Below are 23,531 nucleotides of genomic sequence, written 5' to 3'. Positions count from 1 at the left end.
TTAAAATAGTGATTAACAACAGATACGGGAAGGAAAGAGTCAGTCAGAGAGGTAGACACAGGGGACAGCAAGATGGGTGGAGGACGAGGATCTGAGTGTGTGGACAGGAGTGGAGACATGGAGGGGATCTCAGAAGTACAATCAAGGATGACACCCAGACTCTTGACCTGAGGGGAGGGGTAAATGGATGAATTATCAATTGGAAGTATAGAGGAGTTTGATTTAGCTTGGCCAGATTTAGTGCAGATGAGTAACATTTAAGTTTTTGTCACTGTTGAGTTTGAGGAAGTTAGCTGTAAACCAGGATTTTATGTCAAGTAGGCAGTAGGATAGGGAGGTCGGTGTGGTGACAAAGAGCTGAGTGTCATCTGCATAGCAATGGAAATGAATGTGACGTTTATGGAAGATATGGTCAAAGGGAGGTAAGTAGATTATGAATAGCAGGGGCCCAGGACAGAGCCCTGGGGCACAATGATATGTACATGACTTCAGTTGAATGAAGTGAGGAAATTAAACCAGTTGAGGGGTGTTTGCGTGATTCTGAAAGCACAAAGTTAATGTGATTCTTTTCTGAGCTAAGCACATACTTGTACCCACCCCACAGCTGCCTGTTTATTGGGTCTCCTACTACCCAATATCTGCTCCACCAGCAACTTCCTCCTTTCTTTAGGACATGCCTTCTGATCTAAGTTCCAAACCCCACAGCATTGCAACATGTCCAGTCTTCAAATGCCTTTGCATCCTGCGCTGCAACTCCTGGATTTCATTTCCTACCTCGTCAGATTTAGAACCAACCTACCAACTATCTCATCTTCACTCCCAGCTACCAACATCTCCGTCCTGACCTTCGCACACTTGAGCTCTTCTGTCAAGCTAGCCATTAGTAACTGAGGTACACTACTTCCATACAGTGCTGCACTACTAAGACACAGAGAAACTCCGGATGTTTGCTGATGTTGCACTTCAACAATTAGTCAACCATCCAACCTGAAATTGATTTAATCTCTTTAATGATTTTTCTCACCTAGTAATTTCTCTGTCATGAGTGATAGTGAATCACAACTTCACTGGTTAAATATTCTGTTTTTAAACCAGAAAGGTCACAATTAAAAGACTTTTATAGTACATTTCTAAAATTAATATAAATTGTTCTCTCTTATCTCTTGTTTGTAAATAGTATTCAGACATATTGATGTAAACACTATGATATTAAAATCAATAATTCAAATAACTGCAAGTCAGACAAATAAAGTTAAATCATCCATACACCAAACAGTCGGCTGAAGAAAAAAAAAAACGTGATCCAGGCCCCAGCGAGATTTGAACTCGCGACCCCTGGTTTACAAGACCAGTGCTCTAACCCCTGAGCTATGGAGCCTTCGACACACGCCATGACGTCACTTTTCTACAAAAATTTGGATTTTGTTTTGTGTATGCGACTATTTGCAAAAATGATGATGTCAATATATCGTGTTAATTTATCGTGCGGTGAACAGACCGGTCCAACTAAACTATAAACGATGACGTTGGCTCAGCTAGCTGCAAGGAGCTACAGTTAGCATATACTGTAAACACGTGGAAAAACGTGAAACCAGAAGATGAATCGACCAGAGAAACAGAACTGATGTTAAAATACAATCTTTCAGCAATAATCCTCGGTGAAGCTCTGTAAACGCTCCCTCAGACCTTTTTTGCATCGATTAATCCAGTCGGACTCCAGTCGACTTTAGACCGCTTCAGACGGTCAGCAACAATACACGTGCTGTTTACACTCTGTCCGCCAGGTGGCAGCACGCGGTCAGTTTAAACAAAACGGGACCCCCTACTCATCAGCAAAGAAGCTTCCTGTGCACTGATTTGTTTTGCTCAATTTCCATGATTTTCACATAAAAAAATGCACAACTATAATAACTAAGAGATTCTGTTGAAAAATATTTATATAGAATAGAATTGCCTCAGACTTGTATCATTGCCTTTTCCAGGTTTGAGAGGTTATATTATTGGTTCATCAGTGTCTTAACCGATTATTATTATTACGATCATGAGACGACGAGGATGATGACTGTATCAATAATTTTGTTGTTATTGTGTTTTACTGCACAATGCCCAGTTTAAATGTTTACAGCTCATTCTGAGAGAGGAAAGCACGTTGTTAGTAGTTATAGGGCTTGGATGAGTGCCGTCTCTGCAGACCTCCTTGTTATTGGACGCTGTCCGCCCTGGGGGTTTGTTTCTGGGCGCGGTGAGGGGGCTGCTGTCCCCCTCAGTCCCCTCCACAGCCTTCAGTTTCCCTCACAGCGAGAACATGGAGGCGACAGGGTAAACATGGCAGAGTCAAATTCATCTCACCATGGACTTTATTCACTGTTCTCCGGTCCCTAACTCTTTAGAGGAACTCTAGTTCATCTCTGTCTGGATTACTTTTTGAAATTTTATTTACAGAGGGGAAGATAGGATTATTTCCACTTGGTGATCCCCGGCGGAGTAAAGAGCGAGCCATGGCGGAGACAAGAAGAAAAACACAGAATAATCTACAAAGAGGTCTGTGACTATCCTGGATTTCCCTCCAAGTGTGTCGGAGGACCCGGACGTTCCTATCAACCGGTGAGTGTTTTCTTCATGAGATTAAGCCAGACTACATATTCTGAGATTTAACTGCGCTCTTTCATTTGTCTTCGGTGTAACTTCCACTGATGCGTTCACCATGGGATCGAGACCAGTTGAACCTGTACTCAAACGACACGACGGTGTTCTGCAGCGCTGTGCGTGCCCTACGAGAGCCGCATCCACGGGAGCGCGCACATCTCAAGCCAAAACTAGTGTTATCACGACAGGTCTGATTTAGTTTTATCAGCTCTATTTTAAAAACACCCAAATATTTACTGTAAAAAAAATGTGACAGACTAATCTCACAGGTTCAAAAGCCCCAAGTGGACATATACCCAAACAGTGTTAACGCAGTTTTATGGGTAAAGGAACAACACTGTTTTTTTTTTATTATTATTTAATCTGGTTTATATTGCAAACTAGATTTCACGATAGAATCTTGAAAAAAAGTTTTTCACCCTGAGATATTGTTGAATAAGTTGTGATCTGAGGAATTGACCAGATATTACCCATTCATAGCAAACAGGGTAAAGTAAAAAGCATGGCTACATGTATAATGTAGTCCCTCGCACAGCACCTAACACTCCATGATTCACAAATTATCTTAAACACCGATGATGATCAACCCCGCGGACGAAGTCTGTCAAAGCTTTATCGTTTGGGACTCTCGACGTGCCCGACTCGGTAGATACTGGTTGCTCGCCCCCGCGAGCTGCGCGCTCCTCTGGTGGAGTAGCAAAAGTGAGCAGAACACCTGGTTTGGGAGTCGGTACTACTGAGGTTGCGCTGTAGGAAGCCTCTCCACTTTCTCAACATTTCGGTATGCAACGCCCCAAACTACGGGAGGAAACAAACACCAGCTGCAGCTCTCTCCACCCTGCCGAGGCTGCTTCAGGGGGATTTATCTGCTCCTACGGTAAAGGCAGAAACAGCCGAAACGCGGATCGTTGACCCGGATTTTCTCCACACCGAGGTGGTTTCTCTCACACAGAGCCAAAATCTCACAAAGGCCGTCACTGGAGCGGCTTTGCGTGTCGAGAGCAAAGCCTTAACCCCACAAAGCTCCACATTTAGGCCTCTCCGCTGGACGTTTACTCTGCGGCTGATTTCACGACATTTTTCGGTGTTTTCGCGGAGCTGACGGGTGCTGACCGGGATTTCCTGCCCGCCTGGCCATGCGTGGAGCTCGGATGTCTGCAGAAGAATGTGTCGGTGGTCTCTCCCGGCGTTAGCTCAGCCCCGGCTCAATGTAAGACAGTTAGCTGTGTTTGGCTGTGGGAAACAGGGTGTATTTACAGCAGACTGTGAAAAAGGGAAGAGAAAAACAGAGAAGACAGAACGTTGTGTGTAAATGTCTCTTTGTCTGCTGTGGTTGGCCTCTGTCTCCCCTTTTACTATCTGTGTTGGCAAACAAACCCTCCTTACATCAAACCGGACCACAGTCAACCCTGTTTTCCTCCATTTCCTCCTGTATTTCCTCTGCAGGGCCAACAGTAACAACATGCTCCTGGCCTCTGCCGTGGTGGTGTGGGAATGGCTGAACGAGCACGGCCGGTGGAGGCCTTACAGCCCCGCCGTATCCCACCAGATAGAGGCGGCCATCCGGAGCAGCGACCCCCGCGGAGGAAGCGTGGTCCTCGGCCAGGTGGACAGCCGGCTCTCGCCCTACATCATAGATCTCCAGTCCATGCATCAGTTCAGACAGGACACAGGTGAGACAGAGGGTGGAGAGAGGTGATGTTTGGGGCCAGAAATCTGCTTTCAGTGATGCCAAAGTTTTATTCCTTTACCTGAGTGTGCCTTGCTTCTGGCTGTGATGGGACTGTTCAGAGCTCTGATACTTTCCTCATGGTTAGAATCACTTTACTGTACACCCTTCGTACAAGACTAATCTTGATGTCTCAATGGTATAAGCAATCCACATGAAATGCTTCAATCTGGAAGCTGTTGCTTTTATTGAGCCCAGAATGAATCTGGGTGAAAGACTCTGCGTGTCTGGCTCCAGGTCTGCAGGTACACCTGTACACCACTTTTCTGTGAAGACAACTGTGATTTAGACACCGAATGTGTGTGACTCAGAAACATTCAGCAGCAACAGGAAAAAAGCCACAGAGGGCTGTGTCTGGACCAGCCTGGAGCAGAAGCAGCTGATTGGATCTCTTTGTGAAGCATCTTGAAGTTGTGCACTTGTTACCTCGACTTGAATGAATTAAGCATGTGCTTTAAACCTTTACAGTTCTGCCTGTTTGTTGGGATTAAGACCCTGCAGGATCTGTCCCCTCACTCCTCATACTGTTGCAGTAGCCTACACTGTAGCTGACATGTGACCCACTGTAGACACAGTGACTCTGTGCTGAGCCAGATGAGCAGGCTCTCGTCAGCTCACACAGAGGCACCAGCAGAGCTGAGTGTGACTCAGTGAAAGGTCAGGTTGAGCTGAACCTTTAGACAGCTGTGTATGGTTCATTATATGGGAGGACAGACTGAAGAGAGAAACCTTAGCGTTGGTCACAACGGTGTCAGAAGTTGTTGATGGGCAGCTCAGATTTCAACACATCAGGAGGAGATACAGGTGTGTGAACAGGTGGGTGTGGAGGGAGTGGTGGAGCGGTGGAGCAGCTGATGGACACAGGTGACAGAAGTCTTGAACAGCGTATGTGGAGCTGTAAGTACAGCTTCAGGAGAGTTTCCCTTTCATCAACGGAAACCTGATCAGTCTGTGTGGGTTTGTGTGTGTGTGTGAACAGCTGGAACAGTTGTACTGCCAGCCTCCAGGTGAAACTCAGCACGAGGATAGAGGAAGCTGATGTAAGGGGGAAAGTTCTCTCTGCGAGCTAACATTAAGGTGAAGAGGTTTCACCAGACATCGGTGTTGTGACCAGTTTTGCTTCTTGGTGAAATTGTGAGCAGAAGGGATGTCATGACACCAGAGTTTGGAACTTTGATGTGATACAGGTACAAATTGAACACTATCAATACCTAGGTGTGTCAGTACAGCAGCAAAAACTGGACTTCCTGGGCTCTAAAAGTTGTGAGTTAGCTGAACACAGAAAAGTTTTTGACAGATGATAGAAGACAAAATCACTGAGCTCCCCGGTTGGCAGAGATTGTCAGTTTTCTCTGAATGATTATTTATCCCCAGCACAGAGTGAAGGCAGTGTCAGGTTAAAGACAAAGTGTTTGGTCCTCTGTGATCCAACCTTAAAGGTTTCAGGAGAGACTGAGTATGAACCCCACTGGGTTTTGGGTCTGATATAGATACAGTGACCTCACCTAAGCTAAGCTAACCTGACTAAAGCCAAGCATACATAAGCAAAACTGACCTGACATAAGCCTAACTAACCTTTGATAACCAAAGATAACCTATCCAAATAATCTAACCTAACCTTGACCTAAAATAAGCTAATCTGAGATAAGCTGACCTGAATTAAGATAAACTACTCTATATCAACCCAACCTAACAACCTATGCTGACAATCAAAGCTAACCAAACTAAACCGTTCAACCTAACCTAAGCAAAGATAAGCCAAGCTAAACTGACCTGAGATGAGCTAACATAACCTAAGATAAGCTAACCTAACCTAGATAACCTCACCTAAAATGAGATAAGCTAAAGCCCCAAGCAGTTCAGTTTGGTTCGTCTTGGTATGGCATGCATTCTGTGGTGTTTCCGACCCGCACCATCCCACTTTTTGATACCCTTCTGTTGGGGTGACAGACATATTAATGCGACCCCAAATGGTGGACTAAGATACAGTGCAGTCTATTGATTGGTTGAAGGAATCACCACTTTCCGTGTAACGGCATTAATGCAGAACAACACATAACAAAGCTTGATTGTTCTTGTAACAAAGAGCCACATGCCAATCACAAAGGAAATTAAGCTGGATGTCTTCCATCGTTGCTCTTTGTTCACTGTGTCACGTTTTTTTTCTTCATTGGATTTATTAGCGGGGTACACCGTGTCATGCTAGTATGCTGTCATGCTATTACATAGCTGATGCTGCTACTGCTGCTCACTCGCTGCCTATCAAGAAGGGCACTGTTGGCTGTGGAAACGCAAACAGGATCAGGCTCCAACCTGTACCAAACTATACTGGTTCATAGTACAGTTCATTCATAGCAACGCTTGGTGCAAGCAAAACCAAAGTACAACGAAGCAAAAACCTGACCTATGCTAAGCTAACCTGTTCTTAGTTAAGCTTACCTAAGCTAGCCTGATCTTATCTAACCTAAGCTAACCTAACCAAATGATCTAACCTCGCCTTATCCAAGCTACCCTGAGCAAAGTAACGCTAACCCTAAGCTAACCTGTCCTAACCTATGTTAGCCTAACCTAAACTAACCTAGGCTTACCCAACATATGCTTACCTAAGCTATCTTAAGCTAAGCTAACCTCAACAAAGGATCCAACCCAACCTGACGTCAGATAACCCAGTCTTGGCTAGCCTGAACAAAGCTAAGCTACGCTACGAGTGCAGTAGACTGTGTGATCAGACTCTACGGGTGTTGAACTCTGATTATTTATTGACATCGTTTTTCACAGTGAGGTGATAACTGTTGAACAGCTACAGTTATTTTTCCTTGATGAAAAACAACAGCTCAGGTTGAATATGTGACGAAAACAAGGCTGAGTTTTTCTTCAAGCTCGTGTTTCAGACTGTGGGGTCAAAGTCAGAGCTCAGGGTGGGGAGCAGACCTTCTCTCCTCTGTTAGAGCCCAGCTGTGAGTCGCTGTTTGGATCAGAACCACTCACCCCGCCTTACAGAGAGCTGAGAAACTTCAGTCAGACATCAAGCATGACCGTGTGTGTGTTTTTATGTGTGTTAGAGAGAAAATGAGCATAGTTTATGTTGAAGACTCAACCATATGATGACGTTATGATGATGCAGAGCAGCTGCCCAAGATCTCTGTTATGTTCTCCTCGGTCTTAAGCCCTTATTTTCTTCAACACACACACAAACACATACACACAAGCTTAGTCACAAAGCAGCTGCACACCCCTCACATGAGAACGAAGTGAAAACCCTTGATGGTGTGGAAAGAATGGAATATCTCAGAGACTAATGAGCAGAAAGTTCACTTCAGTCTGTGTCCCCCTCCCCCTCCTTCAGCCCCCTTTCCCCCTTCTCTCTCTGGTCCGAGTGTTTGGTTTCGTCAATAGGATAAAGTCCCGAGGGCCTCTTGGACTTGGCTTCAACATGGAGACATTGAGAGGTGCGTGTGTGTGTGTGTGCGCGCGTGTGTGTGTGTGTATTTCAGTGGGAGTGGTTGTTGAAGGAGTGAGATAATTGGGGAGTCTGTTCTCTCTGGCTCCCCCTAACTTTCTTCACTCCACCATTGTTGGGTTTTGTGGAACAGATGTGAGTTACTTCATCGTGGCTGTCATGTACACACAGTCTCCCTCGTATAGATACACACACACACTAGAGAAATGTGGAGTTAGGATGAAGCCTGGACTCAGAGGTGAGAGTGTTATTTGTTGGCAGGTTGAAGATGAAGATGAAGATGAAGAGGAGTGTTCAGTTGTTTGGTTTCTCCTCCTCACCAGTCGTCAGGGTTGGGGCGTTTTACGTGTCGTTCCTCAGAGACATTGTTGTTTGCTGAAGCTGGTTTTAATTTGTGAGAGACGAAATGAACCAAAACACCATCATCACAGGGTTCTCCCCCAACTGCGCTCACTGACTCTTGTTTTTCTCGTTGTTGCTGGCGTCGTATGCCTGTTGTGGGCTATAAAGTTGCTTTAAAGTGGAGCTGCTTCATTTATGGTTGACCAAGCATTGTTTAATGAAAGTTTTTATGACTGTGTGGTCCCAGAAAAAGAGAAAAACAAAACCCGTGAAGAGTCTGCCTGTCTCTGTCTGATACATCCACTCACATTTGTCTCTCATGTGTTGTTAAATCAAGCTGGTCAGCATCTTGTTGGCTCCTCCAGCAGGTGTCTTCATCCAGATATCAGATTATCATGCTGAACTCTAACATGCCAGTGAACCGTGATGCTGTTGGAATAATACTGACTGACTGATCCTGCTGCCAGAGATTTTAATGAGTGACGTATGAAATCAGAGATCCCTCCTCCTGCTGCTTACCCATCTTGTTATCCTGGTGTTTTCAGTCTGTGAACATTAATCCAGTAACCAGTTAAACCGGTCGTGTTTGTGCCTGCTCGATCAACAAAAGCTGGTCCCAAAGTTTGAACTTTGAATTTCTTTCAGTTCTTAAAGTTCATAGCCAGTTTAAAACCATTCTCCTTTGAAATATGAAGCTTACCCCTGCTCTGGCCTTAGTTTTTAAACCAGGTTTGGATATTTTTTAGAAGCTGCACCATCTAACCTGTTCAGTTTCTGTGGACAGACTACATGGGACCACTTTAGGGGTGTAACAGGTCCAGACAGGCTCTCTGGTGTATCTGAGTTTGGAAGAGAAAGAGTTGAATGGGACCTGAGGCAAGCTGCTGCAGGATTTAACCGTCCACTACCGTCTTCACGTTGAAATGTTAAAACCCGACCTCAAACTGATTATTTTGACTCTTAACTCGCTCATTAAATGTGTCAGTCTGGTTCTTTGACAGATTAAGCCTGCCATACATTCGCGTATCTATGAGAAAACTATCTTTAAGACCAAACAAGAATAAGACAATAGCCCTGTCTCCTCTTAGCAGACCAGTTTGGATCAGTACAGTTTGGTATGGGTTGGATTGGTAAAGCTGGGACCTTGTTTGTGTTTACAACAGCCAACCATGTTCCTCTCAGTAGGCAGCGTGAAAGCCAGGTGCTGATAGTCACACCAGCTACTTAATGCAACACTTTGTACCCCGTTAATAAATCAAATGAAGAAGGAAAACGCAACGCCGCTTCAGCTCAACTGAAGTTTGAGCTGTCTGGTGACGCCGTTTTCCAAACAAAAAGAATGTTCTCTTCAGGAAGTTGACCGGAGGTTATGTGTTGTTCTTTGTTTCTACTATCACAGAAGTGATGATTCTTTCCACCAATCAACAGACTGCAGTGTTGCTGCCATGGCATGAGTCTAAACTTGGTCAAAGCTTGGCAAAACTCATATTTTTCATTGGCACATATTTTATTGACAACAAAAATAATTGAGACATTTCTTGGTTTTAATGCTACGAGGTTATGAAGCTCGTAAGACCGTAAAAATCTGTGAATTGGGTGCACTATTTTTTAATCCGCAGGGTTCAAAGCGTGTGAAAAATGTGGCGCCTCATAGTCCACAAACTATGGCTTCAGTTTGCTTCAAAACATTTATTTTGATGCCACTACTTATGTAAAAATAATGGTTGTATCACATTTTAGGTTTTGAGGTTTGACCATAGACTCTTACCTATAGCGATGTACAGCCTGTGTCCAAAACAGGGCAGCCGTTGTCTTGCACACCAGTTGCACGTGGTAAATGTTTACTTCATCACGTCACTGACTCGGTGCTACTGGCCTTAAAGGTGTATTTTCAGAATGGATGTGGCGGAAAAGTGTCTTCTCACGTTGGGAGAAATAAATAACAACTACCTGGGCTAACTTGTGTGTAACAATGCTTTACCACGGTAATTACGGTAATTCATTTCGTGGCAACATATGATACTGGTGACAGTGATGAAACCGGTATACCGCCCACACCTAATGTGCTGTACAGAGATGAACCAAAATGAACTGCTTGGTGGAAACGGGGCTAATGTGAACAGATTGATAAAGCATTTTTCTTTTTGTTGTAATGTTTGTGAGCCTCTCTTTCTTTCTCTCTGATGGGGGCTGTGAGCTGAGCTGCTGTTTGCTTTGAGTGACTCTTATTGATTTCCTTATTGATTTCCTTAGTGCTCATTGTTTCTATAGTTTCTATAGTTTCTACCCTAAACAAACTCATCCTCACGATGCAGTTTTTCTGAAATAAAGGAATATCAAATTGGTAGCAACACTCAGAGAAGCTACAGTTTAATTTGGACTCCAGGAAAAGACAGTTTGAAATATTTTAATGTCTATTGCATGAGCTTCAGACAAGGGTGGCCCGATGGTAAAAATGACATTGTATTATTTGTGTTTCCTACTGGTATTACTGGTATTCTTCACTTTGTTCAACTGAATTCTCCCTGAAATGACCCTTCTGCTCAGAGGTTCCTTTGTTTAAGTTCCCCTCAAATGAAACTAATAATATAACAGAAATTTATTAAATATGTTGACACGCTGCATGAGAGCCAGAGTCACACAGCGAAAGTGCACACATACACGTGTATGGCTCACAGAGTTTGTCCTCCTCCAACTGTAAAGTAATGTTTAGAGACATTTCCAGAACAAACACAATGTGTTTTGTGAACATGGTTCACCTCGGAAATAGACAAAAGGCGATTTCTGCAGAAAGAAAAGCAAACTTTACGCAAAGATTAATTCAACGTTAAACTACGACTGTTTTGAGTTATATGGCAGCTTGTGAAATTATAAGGCATGGAAAGTTAAAATAACTATAAAATGAGCGATGAGAACACTGAAACTTTGGCTTTAAAAGTAAACCCAGAGCCGCTACGACGATGCTGAAATGATACATCGTGCAGCCTTACTTCAGACTGTCGCTGTCTGTGGAGTTTGTTTCTGTCGTGTGATGATCCACAGAGAAACAGTCTTCTCAGACGTACTTCATGTAAAGATGTTTCTCACCAGGAGCGTCATCTCATTCTCAGCTCGGAGCCTCACTAACCCTCCTGTTGTCTGAGTTCAGAGTCTGTGAGTCTGCTCACCTGCTGAGTGAATAAAGGAAGTGAAACAGCTGTCTGTGACACAGCTGAGAATGTTAAATTAGCTGTTTCTGAAGCTGGACTTCCTCTCTGTGAGGCTGAGATCTGGGGTTTTGAGGAGCTCACCCTGTCAGCTGGTTGACGGTGACTCAGGAGTGTGAAAGTGAACTCATATCTACGTTCGACTGTTTCCAGATGAGGAGTTTGGAGGTTGTGTTTGAGGACTGCAGAGTGAGAGGCTTTCTTTATGCGCCTGCAGCTTGTTGCTCCTCTTGCTCCAGCTGGTCCTGCTGAAGGAGACACATTCCCAGACCCCCACAATGCCCTGGGGCAACGAGGTCATGGTAGATGGGGGGCAGGGGTTGGGTGGGAGACTCCCAAGAGACCAGGGGGGCTGGGGAAATTGTGTTGAGCAGAAAGGGGGAGGGAGCGAGAGCAAACTAAAAAACAGAGAACATTCAAAGAACAAAGCAGGTAACATCAGGGAAACATCAGACGACAAGAGGTCTCAGAACAAGTTTATAATCTGCAGCCGTGAGCTGGGACAGTGCCCGTCTATAAACACCACAAACACAACTGTGTCACCTCAACAAGCTTGAGAAAATACTCAGACAAGGACATAAACTCCTTCAAGACAGCTGCAGCCTGTCAGCTTTTAGCTATCAACTATTTGATTGAAAACAACTTTCTTTTTTCTTGTGTTTGAAATAACAAAAGTCAGATTCAGTGTTTCATAAACTTAACTTGAAAACATAGTGTGTCAAGTTTGTCACTCAAACTACATTAAACTAATGTTGCAAGACATTATTGTTTGAAAGACGTGGTCAGTTGGTGAAACTTATAAATGTCACTTGGTGTAACCAATGTTACGCATAAAAAAATTTAATATTGTGCAAAACATGACTATGACTATTTTATCAGTCTGCTGCACTGTAAAAATTAAACTTAAAGTGATTTTAAACAAACTGACCCAAGAACAGAGAGAAACATTGATGTTTACAGCATCAAAACCCACATCATCAAGTTTAGGAATAAAATATTTTGAATTAACTCTGACATTATGTTTGTTATAAGGTTTATGGGCAACATACAGCAGAGTAGCTCATTGGCGCCATCCACCACAGTGGAGGTGCGAAAGACGTGTTCCAACTCACCTAAGATATGAATTTTTATTTCAACAAAAGTATTGGCATTAAGAGTCAAAATATTGATACTTTATCACAGGTCAAAGTATAACCTTATATTGCTGTATCAATATTTTTCACACCTCCTATTACAAACATTTTCCAATACCCAGAGATCGGGTTACTCAGGTGTTGTATCTTGGGGTTTCTCGATACAACCTTTCCACTTTCGACACAATACTGATTTTGCAGCCTTGAGTATTGGCTGATCTGATACGGTATCGGCTTTAATCATACACACTTTTCGTACTAACTGTGTAGTATGGAATGTTAGAAAAGGCTTGTGTTATTAATCAAACTCAGTGCTGAGGTTGGTCTTGGTAAACTTCCCAGGTTCCCTGCCACCACAGGAAACTCATGCATGACAAGTTTTGTACTTGTCTTTTTCAAACTTTTGCAAAAAAATACTGGCCCACTTTACTTCTGCTCCTTGCCACTTTGTTAGCACCTTAGCACACATTGTTGCTGTGATCACATAGGCTCTGCATGCTGAATAGAAGTGCTGCAGTAGAGTCTGAGGCCCTGTTTACACGACAACGTTTCATCTGAAAACGCTAAAACACAGTGGAAACTCTGTGAAAAAAATCTGCGTTTGCACGGAAACGCTGATGGACTGAAAACGCTGTAGTGAGGACCCCAGGCCTATAGGTGGTGCTATAACTATCTTTTCCAGAAGCTGCTTTTGTGGGTTCTCCACCGAAGTAGTGTTGAGCCAGTCATCTGGTGTATTGGGGAATACTAAGTCAAAAAGTGGAGCAACAGATGCAGATTTTGTTGAAAGACAGTCAGCAGATTCAGCAGATTGAGCAGCACAAGCACAACACGGTAGTCCGTGATGATCGTACCAACGGTACTGTTGTCCTGTTGTATGCACGCGCGCAAGGCAGACTGTGACGTCATCGTTTCCACTGAAAACGCCTTACTGTTTACACGGCAACGGTGTCGGGAGGGTGTCAGAAAAATCCCACTCTGGAGGCCGTTTTCAAAAGTTTGCGTTTTAGGTCGGCTGAAACGCCATTTCCGTGTTAACGCGAGGCTGAAACGCAACAAAACTTTTGCGTTTCACCCTTAAACCGTTGTCGTGTAAACGACCCTTGAGGGAACTACTTGTATTGGAGATTTTAGATACAGGCTGATATAATCTGATGCTTGTTTTTTTACTGGTATCAGACCGATATCAGGTAACAATATCAGATCGGGACGCTGTTAGTTGTATCTGCTGAATGTTACAAGTATATGTGATAGTGGTTAAAGTAAAGTCCCGGTGAACCAACCTGGGACAGAAGTCGTCTCTGAACCCAGATCAACACATTACTCTTACTTCTCATCCTCTTATTTTGGATTCTTTGTTGGCATCTGATGTTTTGAGCACAGAGTTGACCAGAGAGTCAAAGACCAGGTCACACTACCCTCCCTCCTTTGCTCATAGTCTGCCTGACATAAATCTGACATGTGCATCTATGAGATATGCAAAGGAAGCCTTAGTGAACATCAGAGAGCAGTCAGTGGTGTGGAGGCTGTAAGGATGGCAGAGGGGAAGTGTGACTTGTTGCATGTTTGTTTGGGGGAAGGGAACTTATTTATCCAATCAGAAAATAGCATCTTTATCCTCTCTCTTTGCTTTATCTCTGAAAATCAACAACTGCTCTCTCTGTCTTCCTGTCATGTGGTGCGGCATGTCATTTGTTCATGAGGCATTTTGTTTGTGTGGGATGTCGTGTCGTGTCCTTCCTGTGAGAAGCTGAAAGCAGAGAAAAGTTACACTCTTGCCTGAAAATAATCTCTAATTTAATGAATGTTGTGTTTGATTGAGATGATTGTTTTCTAGAGATAAGTGTTGATAACCATTTCCGTTAAAAATTGATTAGAAATGGTTCAAACCATTGAGGAGCGTGTTTGTAGCCTCAGATTGATGAACTGATAAAGTTTGAAATCAATACGTCCTGCTGGAGCAGAGGATACGTTTCATGGTTTTTCTCTTCACCTGTGAAGGTGAGGGTCTCTTCTTTTGTTTTAATGTCGGCTTCATGTCAGACGCTCTCTGGTCCACCTGATCCGACCCTCACTGCTTCGGTCTCTTTTTCTTCTACTCTCTGTAGCTGAAAACTGACTCTGAACCCAAAACTCCAGAGACCATACTCTTTCAAGGTGAGACAAAGTAGAGACAAAGTAGAAGAGACGGAGTTGAAGGGGACTAGGTGGTATGACAAAGTCAGAGCTGGGAGCTAGAGAGGTCAACAAGAAAGGAAATAATATGGGGGGTTATAGAAATACAGAGGACTATAAAGACAAGAAGTGATATGCAAGATTATAGAAACACAGAGGAATACAAAAAAAAAAACAAGAAAAGACGGACAGAGTAAAGACAGACACAGTTAAGACACTTTGTTAGCTCATGAGATTCTCATTAGCCATGACAGAAATCTGGGCTTTCTGCCCCTATTGAGTGTGCTCACCTGTGTGTGCACACACATAAGTCTTTGTACATTTTGGGGCAGAACTTTGCCTTGGGCACAAAGAGCAGAAGAGGATTGTGAATGCGTGGCCACACAGAGACAGAAATGACATCCTGTCATAAAGGATAAATAAAAAGACTTTTTAATCTGTTGAATAAAAGATCAGGATATAGAACTGGTCTGTGTGAGAGGAAACTTTAAATTACTTCTGCTGTGATCCTGGACCAAAATGGCTTAACATAAGCCAAAAAAGTTGTAGCAATGTTGTCTGTGTTCATGAGGCTTCACGATGATGTAGGCAGGCCATGCGTGTGTCTCAAGTCTGGTCCATATTGGAGTAGTGTGACCACGGGTTGAACTGGACATCGAGGGAAACAATGCAGCGGGAAGGGGGCTCAATCGTGCTCATCACAGCACTGTTTGGATGGCCAGTGTGGCCACGCCCTTACAAACACACGCACACTCACAAACTAACACAATCAAACACATCATCACTCAGCAGAGAGCAGAGCAGCAGAGAGACGTCTGTCTGTGGTTTTGGTGCTAAATGGTACTCGGCTTCACCTCGTGTCCCTAACCTGGTGCTGCTGTTGAGCTTCCTGTGCTGCCTGAACACGGAGCGGGGAATTGTAAGTTAGAGGTCGAAGGCGTCAAGGAGTCATCATGGCCATGGGTGTTTGGTCTGACAACTGTGTTAACATCAGGAATGAGGTTGGTCTCATTCAGTCAGGACACAGACTAGGGATGAACCGATCAGACATGCACCGACCGACCGATCGATCGATGAATGCCCATTTCCTTAAGTTTGGGGGATCGGTGATCAGAGATCAGAAATCAGTGATCAGCCCATCCTTACATATGAAACTGATCTTATATAGCTCTTGGACGGTTTGACAGCCATTGTTGCTTTTTGCTCTAAGACCTAAAACTGAGGACACTTTATTGATTGTTTAAGTTGAACGTAAAGATTTTATTCTTTCACTGGTATTGTTCAATGATTTCAATAAAATAAGACTGGAACACTGAATGCTGTCAGTTATAAAAAAATAAAAAGTAGAAATCGGTATCGGCAGGTCAGGCTTTTTTAAGATCCGTGATCGGTCAGAAAATTGTGATCGGTGTACTCCAAGAACCAATCCAACTTTATTGGTTCTGATACCAATACCTGGGCTTCGGGTATGGACTGATACCATGACCAATCTCATACCAGTGTTAAATGTATCCTGCATGCCCTACTGATGGATAAGACTGGTAATGTTTTGGATAAAAGGCAAAAAAAATGAGTATATGGAATTACTGAAGTTAAAATTTGATTTAATTTAACTATCAAAGTTTAAATGTTTACCAGCAGTTTGGTGGAAACAAAGCTTCAGAATGTTCAGATATTAATATGCAATTGTTGCATCATGAATCAGCTTCTTCCCACTGATACTGGATCCAGCTTTGAGGGCAGGATTGAACCCATACCAGTATCAGGATTGGTTTTACCTCTATCACAGACACTTGCGGTTTTACCTCTAATGTCTTGCAAACAAACCTCCGTCCAGCTGCTGAGCCTTGTTGTGATCCTGCAGAGGATCAGCTGATTGTCCTGTTTGTTGAGTCTTTTAAGGAAAATGTTTCCCCACAGACTTCCACACCGAGTGGGACGTCACAGTGGGAACATTTATTTCACTCTGGATGTTTCTGTTTCAGTCCTGTTTTGCTCCTGCGTGACGGATGAACTGCAGGTTTTGTTCCTGTCGTGATCACCTCACAAAAAGCGTCAGGCTGAGGTCGGGTGACGCTGAGAAAACCCTTAAGGCAGGACAGGACATTTTAACACCCCATCACTGTGGGCTGGTGGGAGTCTAAATTTGAGCAGCAGCTGAAATGTGACAGAGCAAAAAAGATGGAGGAGGAGGAGGAGAAAGAGGAAGAGGAGGAAGTGCTGGCTCATCTGTGTGGCTGAGTTTTCCCACAGAGTCTCTGCTGATGAGCACAAACGTCCTGCCAGGCGTAAAGCTTGACCCCACCCGACATGTGGAGCCTGCGCGCGTGTATGTGTATGTGTGTGTGTTTTTAGGGAGGGGTCAGTGGTAGAGAACAATACAGACCAGATGGCGCTCTCTCTCCACCTGTCTTGGGCCTCTGTCCTCACACACTGCTGCTCTGTTATATTCACATTCTTGTGTGTGTGTGTGTGTGTGTGTGTGTGTGTGTGTGTGTGTGTGTGTGTGTGTGTGTGTGTGTGTGTGTGTGTGTGTGTGTGTGTGTGTGTGTGTGTGTGTGAGAGAGCTCTGCGTGGCCGCGCCCACACGTGTTGCTCTTGGTTCCAGCTGTGGCTGACCTGTTAAAGAAACAGCAGGTCTCGTGCTGATCCTCCTGTGACTGAAGAGAAAACTGTGCAGAAAAACCTGCAGCACTCAGCTCCAAAGTGTTGGTGTCTTGCTCAAAGGCACGTTTACCTCTCAGTGACAGGACAGCACCTGATAGAGCTCAAACTATGTAGAAGTTTGATTGATTACACCCAGAAAACACAGTCTCCGGCCACCAAAGGGTTTTCTGCTGTTTTCATGTGCTCATAGAGAAAGCTCCTCAGTGAGGAACAAAGCCACGCTGCGTTTCTTTGATTGTGGCCATGATGAAGTGATGATGGAGGAGCGGTTGTCTCCTCAGGTCAACCTGTTCTCCATGTACCAGGATGGAAACATCACCTCGAGTCTGGATGTTGAGCAGCTTTTTGCAGCTCCTTTCCTCGAGGGGTAAAAATCTTTCTCCAAAGATGAGCCTGTGCTCTGCTAACTTGGTCTCTCGGCTTCAACTTCACCTGTATTTAGATCACCTGAAGCTCAGAATAAGTCAGTTCTTCTCTTTGACCACCTCCATCTTTGATCTTCAGACTACGTCCACGTTTCCTGCTGTATGAGGTGTGAACAGGTGGATACCTGCTGTGTCATCTGATCTAGGGCTGCAACGATTAGTCGACATAATCGACTACGTCGACGAAAAAAATTCATCGACGCAAATTTTAATAGTCGACGCGTCGTATCATTGTTTTTATTGTTGTTGTCACATGGTGAAATCAAATACCAGGGGGTAATACTCATCTGTAACTTCAGTTCACAGCATGAGGTGCTGTGTTATTGGATACTTTTATGGGAAAAGATCACTAAGTTCATACGTGCGGAAAATTGATGAGGAAAAACTCCACTTCCAGAGAGCGCTGTGCGCTCTGACGGAGGCTCTGCATCTCCGGCTTGGACAGCCTGACAGCTCCCGAAGTTTAGCGTCTGATAACGTGATCTAGAGAGTCTCCTTCACTCTCTGTTACCAACAGTTTTTCAGGATCTAAGCGACAAACTAGTGTAAAAAATTCCCCTAACTTTTGAAAAGAGAGGAAATTTATCACTCTCAAGCTCACACTGCAGCGGTAACACTCAGCGGGGAGGAGGAGGGGCGGAGTGCGCATGAGCGAAGTGGAAGTAGCGCATGTAGAGAAACGAAACTTAACGCGTTGTCATGGAGAGTTGGGGGAGAGTCAGACGGGATCGCACAGAGAGCAAAGCAAGCCCCAATGAGCAAATAAACATTAGAAAACGAGCCCAAAGTCACTAATAAGCGGTCTGTCCAACACTGCGCACAACAACTTAATTTCCTTGTTACCTGCTTCATTCAGTTTGAGATTTAGCCTATTTATTTTTTGTATAGCCTAGTAGGCCTACTTATATTTTTTCACGTCATCATGAATGAAATAAAGACAAACAAACAAACAAACGTGACACAGGGCTGACCAATCAGAGATGAGAACCTAACTCTGGGTAAATGCAGTAAAAATGCAAAACACAGGTTGAATTATAAAGGTCTGCACAGTTTAAAGGCCAAATTAGGTTGAAACTCAAAATAATCGTGATTAATCGACTAATCGAAAAAATAATTGATAGATTAGTCGACACTAAAAATAATCGTTAGTTGCAGCCCTAATCTGATCATATAGGGAAATCATGATGAGATAGATCATCTAGTTACACTTCTACCACTGAGAAAAAAAAAAGTTTGTTTACAACCAAATTTGATGTATTCACATTTGAACTGATTATCTCCATGTACATAAGACTCTGTGAGAAACATGGAGACTCCTGCTGGCTCCTGAGGGCTGTAACACACAGGGACCAGTTTGCCACTGAATCATGTTTGTGGAGGATGGATGGGTTTGTGTAACTGGTTGAAATGCTGATCCAGCTCCATTTTTTAGGAATTGCTTTTTTAGCTGAGTTGTTATTTCCTCAATTTTTTGCAGATTTGTACTCTTCAGGTTGTTTACTGTTCAGCTTCTTCAGAAAAGGGGGGATATGAATTTTCACATTCCTACCTCTTTTACTCATTAAATTATTAACCTTTTTCCAACAAAATGTTTACAATTAAAACTAGAAAAGCACTCAGAGCACAGACCTCCACCAAGCATATTGTGGTTGTCATGCAACACTTAAGTCTTACTTTAATGTTATACTCCCTTTCAGCAGACTGTCTGCTACAATTTGGTGTTAGTTGGAGGTTTGTGCAATAATTTTTTACCTGACAGTGTTGAAAATTATGATGACCCAGTACATATTTCATATTCCACATCTTAATATCCAGAATACTGCCAGGATCTGGATCGTACTTTTACATCTGTCAGACATTATGGTGACCGTGTCTTGTATTGTTTTGCAAAACAATCAGACCATTTATCGTGGAGTTATATACACATATGGTGAAAACGGCCCTATCTCACAATGATAAAGAATCCTTTGAAGTTTAAAGGTTTTTTTTGAGTTATGTTGTTCACAAACAAACTCTCCCAAAAACACAACCTCCTTGGTGGTGGTAATGAATGGAAGACTTCACTAAACACAGCTTTTGTTTACTTTCACTCTTTGTCAGGCTCAGTGTGGTGCATCTCTATGCAAATTGTGCACAGAAAGTGTCAAATTCCTGTCTCGTGCAATCATCAAGACTTCACACACAATTTCAAATGTCTATGACTTTAATATGCAGAACTCTATAAAGCGTATTAGTTGTACTGAAAATGCCCTCATATGCTTAGAAAGTATATGTTTGTTGATGCTTTTGACACCTTTCAAACCTGTCCAGCAGCCATCATTGGTGCTGCTCTTTGTAAATGTTGCTCCCCAACATCACCCAATAGGTAGGTGCGCTTTGGGACTTAGTTAAAAATGTCTCCAGTCCCTCAACTGCTTGAAAGAATACCTCTACACTTCGGTATGGTTTTTGCTGAATGCAAGGACATGAGATTCCATTGTTGTGTGAAACAGCTGGTAAACATGGCATCAGGCAGCTTGACACCATTATAAGTCTGAGCTACTGGCTTTTCTAGACCTCCTCAGTTACAGCAGAGGCTGTTATCACTCACATCATCAAATCTCAAAAACACTTCCTCAACTTCACAGGCCATTTCATTTTTAGCCACATAACTCACAACGACAGAGATCTGGGCTTTGTTTGTGACATACCTTGTCTCATCTACCTTTTTTAATAGCAAATGAAGCTGCATTAATCTCTTTTTAAACATCATTCCTAATCTCTTCACTGACTGTTTTAACTAAACCATGATTTTGCTCTGTTTGACAACCCAGAAAACACAGTGGTGTCTCCAAATGTGTATTTAACCTTCATCTCTCCCAGTGAGAGCATGTGATATTTTGACATAGTTGCCATGATTAGTAGGACTTGTACCTTCATGGGTGCCAGCTCCTGTTGGCAAGCAGAAGCTGGTGTTTTAATGAGGTCTCTGAAAATCTCTCTGTTTTCCTCAACCTTAGCATTTTGGAGACTAATATTTAGTCTCTGCTGTTCATTTGAAGCCAGATCTGTCCCTGAGGCTCCAAAAGTATGAAAAGCAATCAGTTACTGTTACGTGTACATCAGCAGACTTTTCACATCCTTGTTGCTATGCTTTTTATCTAATCAGAGTTCAGCTCTATTCACATGTTTCAGGCCCTTCCACGCATTTTACAGTTATTCACTTTTTTTTATTTTCTATCTTTTTGTAGCTCTGATTATGCCTTAACAATTTTAGCAGCTTACAGCAAATTTTATTTCACATGTTCCACATTTTCAGCTTTGTTTTACTACCTTCAGCTTAAGTATTTCAACTAATTTGCTGCCAGAAAATGCAGTGTGTGTATATTAGACAATAACATGCAACTATTTAGTCTGTTAAATAAAAAAAGGTATAGACCTGATTTATGAGAGAGGTAATTCTAAAAAACTTCTGCTGTGATCTTGCAGTGATCATTTAGTTTGAGTTTTTTCTTTATGTAAAATAATGCATTTCTAAGGTTTAAAACTAAATCTAAGAGTGTTTAAAAAAATTTATGGTTCTGTTTAAAGGCTGCTGCAGGGCTATTTTGAAGTCAGTCTAAGGGCCTAAACTAACTCACCTTTCAGCAGCATTTTGATCGAAACCATGTTTTCAGATCTTTGCTGTTTTCAAGTCTCTGTTGGAGAAAGATGGAGATTGAATGGAACAGTTCAGTAACTGTACATTTTTCTTTTGTCCCGTTTAGGAACCATCCGTCCGGTGCGGAGGACCTTCTATGACCCAGCCTCGGCCCCGGGTCAGGGCTGGCAGTGGGAGTGGGAGAACGATGCCGGTACATGGACACCTTACGACATGGAGGTGGCCATTGCAATCGAGAACGCCCACAGCCGGCAGCAGCCCTGTCTGGACCTGACACCCCTGGGTTTCTGCTACCTCATCGATTTCCAGAACATGACACAGGTACACAGAGAGGTTTGATGTGACGCACAACGAGAAATCAGACCTGCAGCAGGGTCTCTGCAGAGAGGTTTGAAGCTCCTGTCAGAGAGCTCTCATTTTCACACCTGGAGCTGCTGCAGAATGTGATGAGGGATTATGTCCAGTTTCTGTATTTTTGCACTAAGAGCTGTCTGTGTGGTGTCTGTGTCCTCCTGCAGGTGAATAGGCAGAGTCAGAGGTGTCGCAGGCTGCAGAGACGCGCTGACATGGCTTATCCTCTGGTGTCTGGTCCTCTCCCGCTGCCCAAAGGTGGAAGTGTAGGAGGAGGCGGGGGTTTGACAGGAGCCCTCCTGGGTGTTGGAGTGTCAGGGAGCAGCATGGGGATGGGGGGTTCACTCTATCCCAACGGGGGCCTTCCAGCTGCTGGTCTGGGCCAGCCTTGCTCCTGCCAGCAGTGCATGCTGGTCCTCAGTGTGAAGTCAAACACAGGAGGGCCAGGAGGAGTTGGGGTACAGACGTTAGGCAGACGCTCTCTGACCGTACAGCGGCCAAAGAACTCTGCGTCTTTCTCCTCCAAACCTCTGAGCCCATCCAAATCTGCCACCCTGGGCCGAGGTCAGCAGCAGAACTCAAACTCCAACTCCAACTACTACCAGACCCTCCCACACGGCCTCGCCATCTCCAGGAACGTGTCCTCCCCGAGGAGGAACGCCCAGCTCTTTGCTCAGTCACTCGCTGCCCTCACTGCTGGAACCTCCTCTCTAGGCATCACCTCGTCTTCCAACAGGCCGCCACCGCCGTCCCTCCCTCCTCCTCAGCCGCCAACATCCAATCAAAACCCTCCGTCCATCCCACCCAAACTCTCCTCATTGTCAGCCAACGACTCAGTGCCAACCGCCACCCTAATCACTCCCGCTAACAGTGTGACCATGCCCCCATCTCCGGTACCCTCCCCGTCGCCAGTGGTGATGAAGCCGCAGCGCAGCGCCTCGTCTGCTGCAACCGTGTGCCACGCCCCCCTCCCACAGAGGTCCAGTTTAGCCGGGCTGAGCAGACCGGCGCTACAGAGGATAGCCATGGCCCAGTCCAGAGCGCTCATAGCATCAGGGTGAGTGTGACACACACACACACACACACACACACACACACACACACACACACACACACACACACACACACACACACACACACACACACACACAGCTGGTTAGCTTCACAGCAAAACCCCCACAATACATGTAAACGCAGCTCAGTTAGCAGTGCATGCTAACACAGTGTTGCCTGCATCCAGCGTCCCTCAGACTTCACCATAAACTCAGAGCATCGTGATGTTTTCATAATGGAGTCATTTAAAGTTTGTCAAGTGATCTCTGATAGCAGAGAGACCCTCTGTCCTTTTCCTGCATCCAATTTCACTGTTATCATCATCACCGTTATCAATATGACAATCTTCGTCGCTGTCACCATCATAACCATCACTGTGGCCAGCACCACCAGGACCATCACACATTTACAGTATTGTTTGGCACAGATTTTGTGAATGATTAACACTCAGACCCAGTTTTAGGCTTTTTTACAGTCTGCAGTTAAAATAATCCTTTCGTCAACCAGGTAAAAGCCTCATTAGCTGCATTTCCATTACACCTAGAATTTTGTAAAACCTAAATATCACAATAAAGAAATGGTAATGGAAACACCACATTTTCAAACAACCTCTCAAATTTCAAAAATACATTTTTACGCTCTCATGAGGTGGTTTTTCAGAAGTTTTGATATTAATGATGATAATAATGTTGCCATAACAACAC

General features: G+C 43.9%; 1 protein-coding gene and 1 non-coding gene across 3 annotated transcripts in view; one reads left to right on the top strand and one right to left on the bottom strand.

Moving 5' to 3' along the window:
- Nucleotides 1-1,305: 1,305 nt before the first annotated feature.
- Nucleotides 1,306-1,378, bottom strand: trnat-ugu (transfer RNA threonine (anticodon UGU)). The gene has a single exon. It is a non-coding gene; the product is annotated as a tRNA-Thr (tRNA).
- Nucleotides 1,379-2,284: 906 nt separating this feature from the next.
- Nucleotides 2,285-23,531, top strand: part of LOC141804896 (E3 ubiquitin-protein ligase DTX4-like) — a 32,790-nt gene continuing 11,543 nt past the window's right edge. Inside the window, exons 1-4 of one of the 2 annotated variants that reach the window (XM_074689573.1) lie at nucleotides 2,285-2,604; nucleotides 4,093-4,319; nucleotides 21,530-21,744; nucleotides 21,942-22,831. In XM_074689573.1, coding sequence (XP_074545674.1) covers nucleotides 4,109-4,319; nucleotides 21,530-21,744; nucleotides 21,942-22,831 — 1,316 coding nt within the window. In that variant the 5' untranslated portion in view covers nucleotides 2,285-2,604; nucleotides 4,093-4,108. Of the gene's footprint in view, nucleotides 2,605-3,358; nucleotides 3,857-4,092; nucleotides 4,320-21,529; nucleotides 21,745-21,941; nucleotides 22,832-23,531 lie in introns of those variants that run through there. The other variant, XM_074689562.1, reaches the window with a different exon arrangement.

Source organism: Halichoeres trimaculatus, unplaced genomic scaffold (assembly GCF_033239565.1).
Source record: "Halichoeres trimaculatus isolate MK-OKI-2021-1 unplaced genomic scaffold, fHalTri1.1 fHalTri1_scaffold_2, whole genome shotgun sequence".
Classification (NCBI taxonomy): Eukaryota; Metazoa; Chordata; class Actinopteri; order Labriformes; family Labridae; genus Halichoeres; species Halichoeres trimaculatus.
Note: the sequence above shows the minus strand (reverse complement) of the source record. Positions and strands in the feature narration are given on the sequence as shown.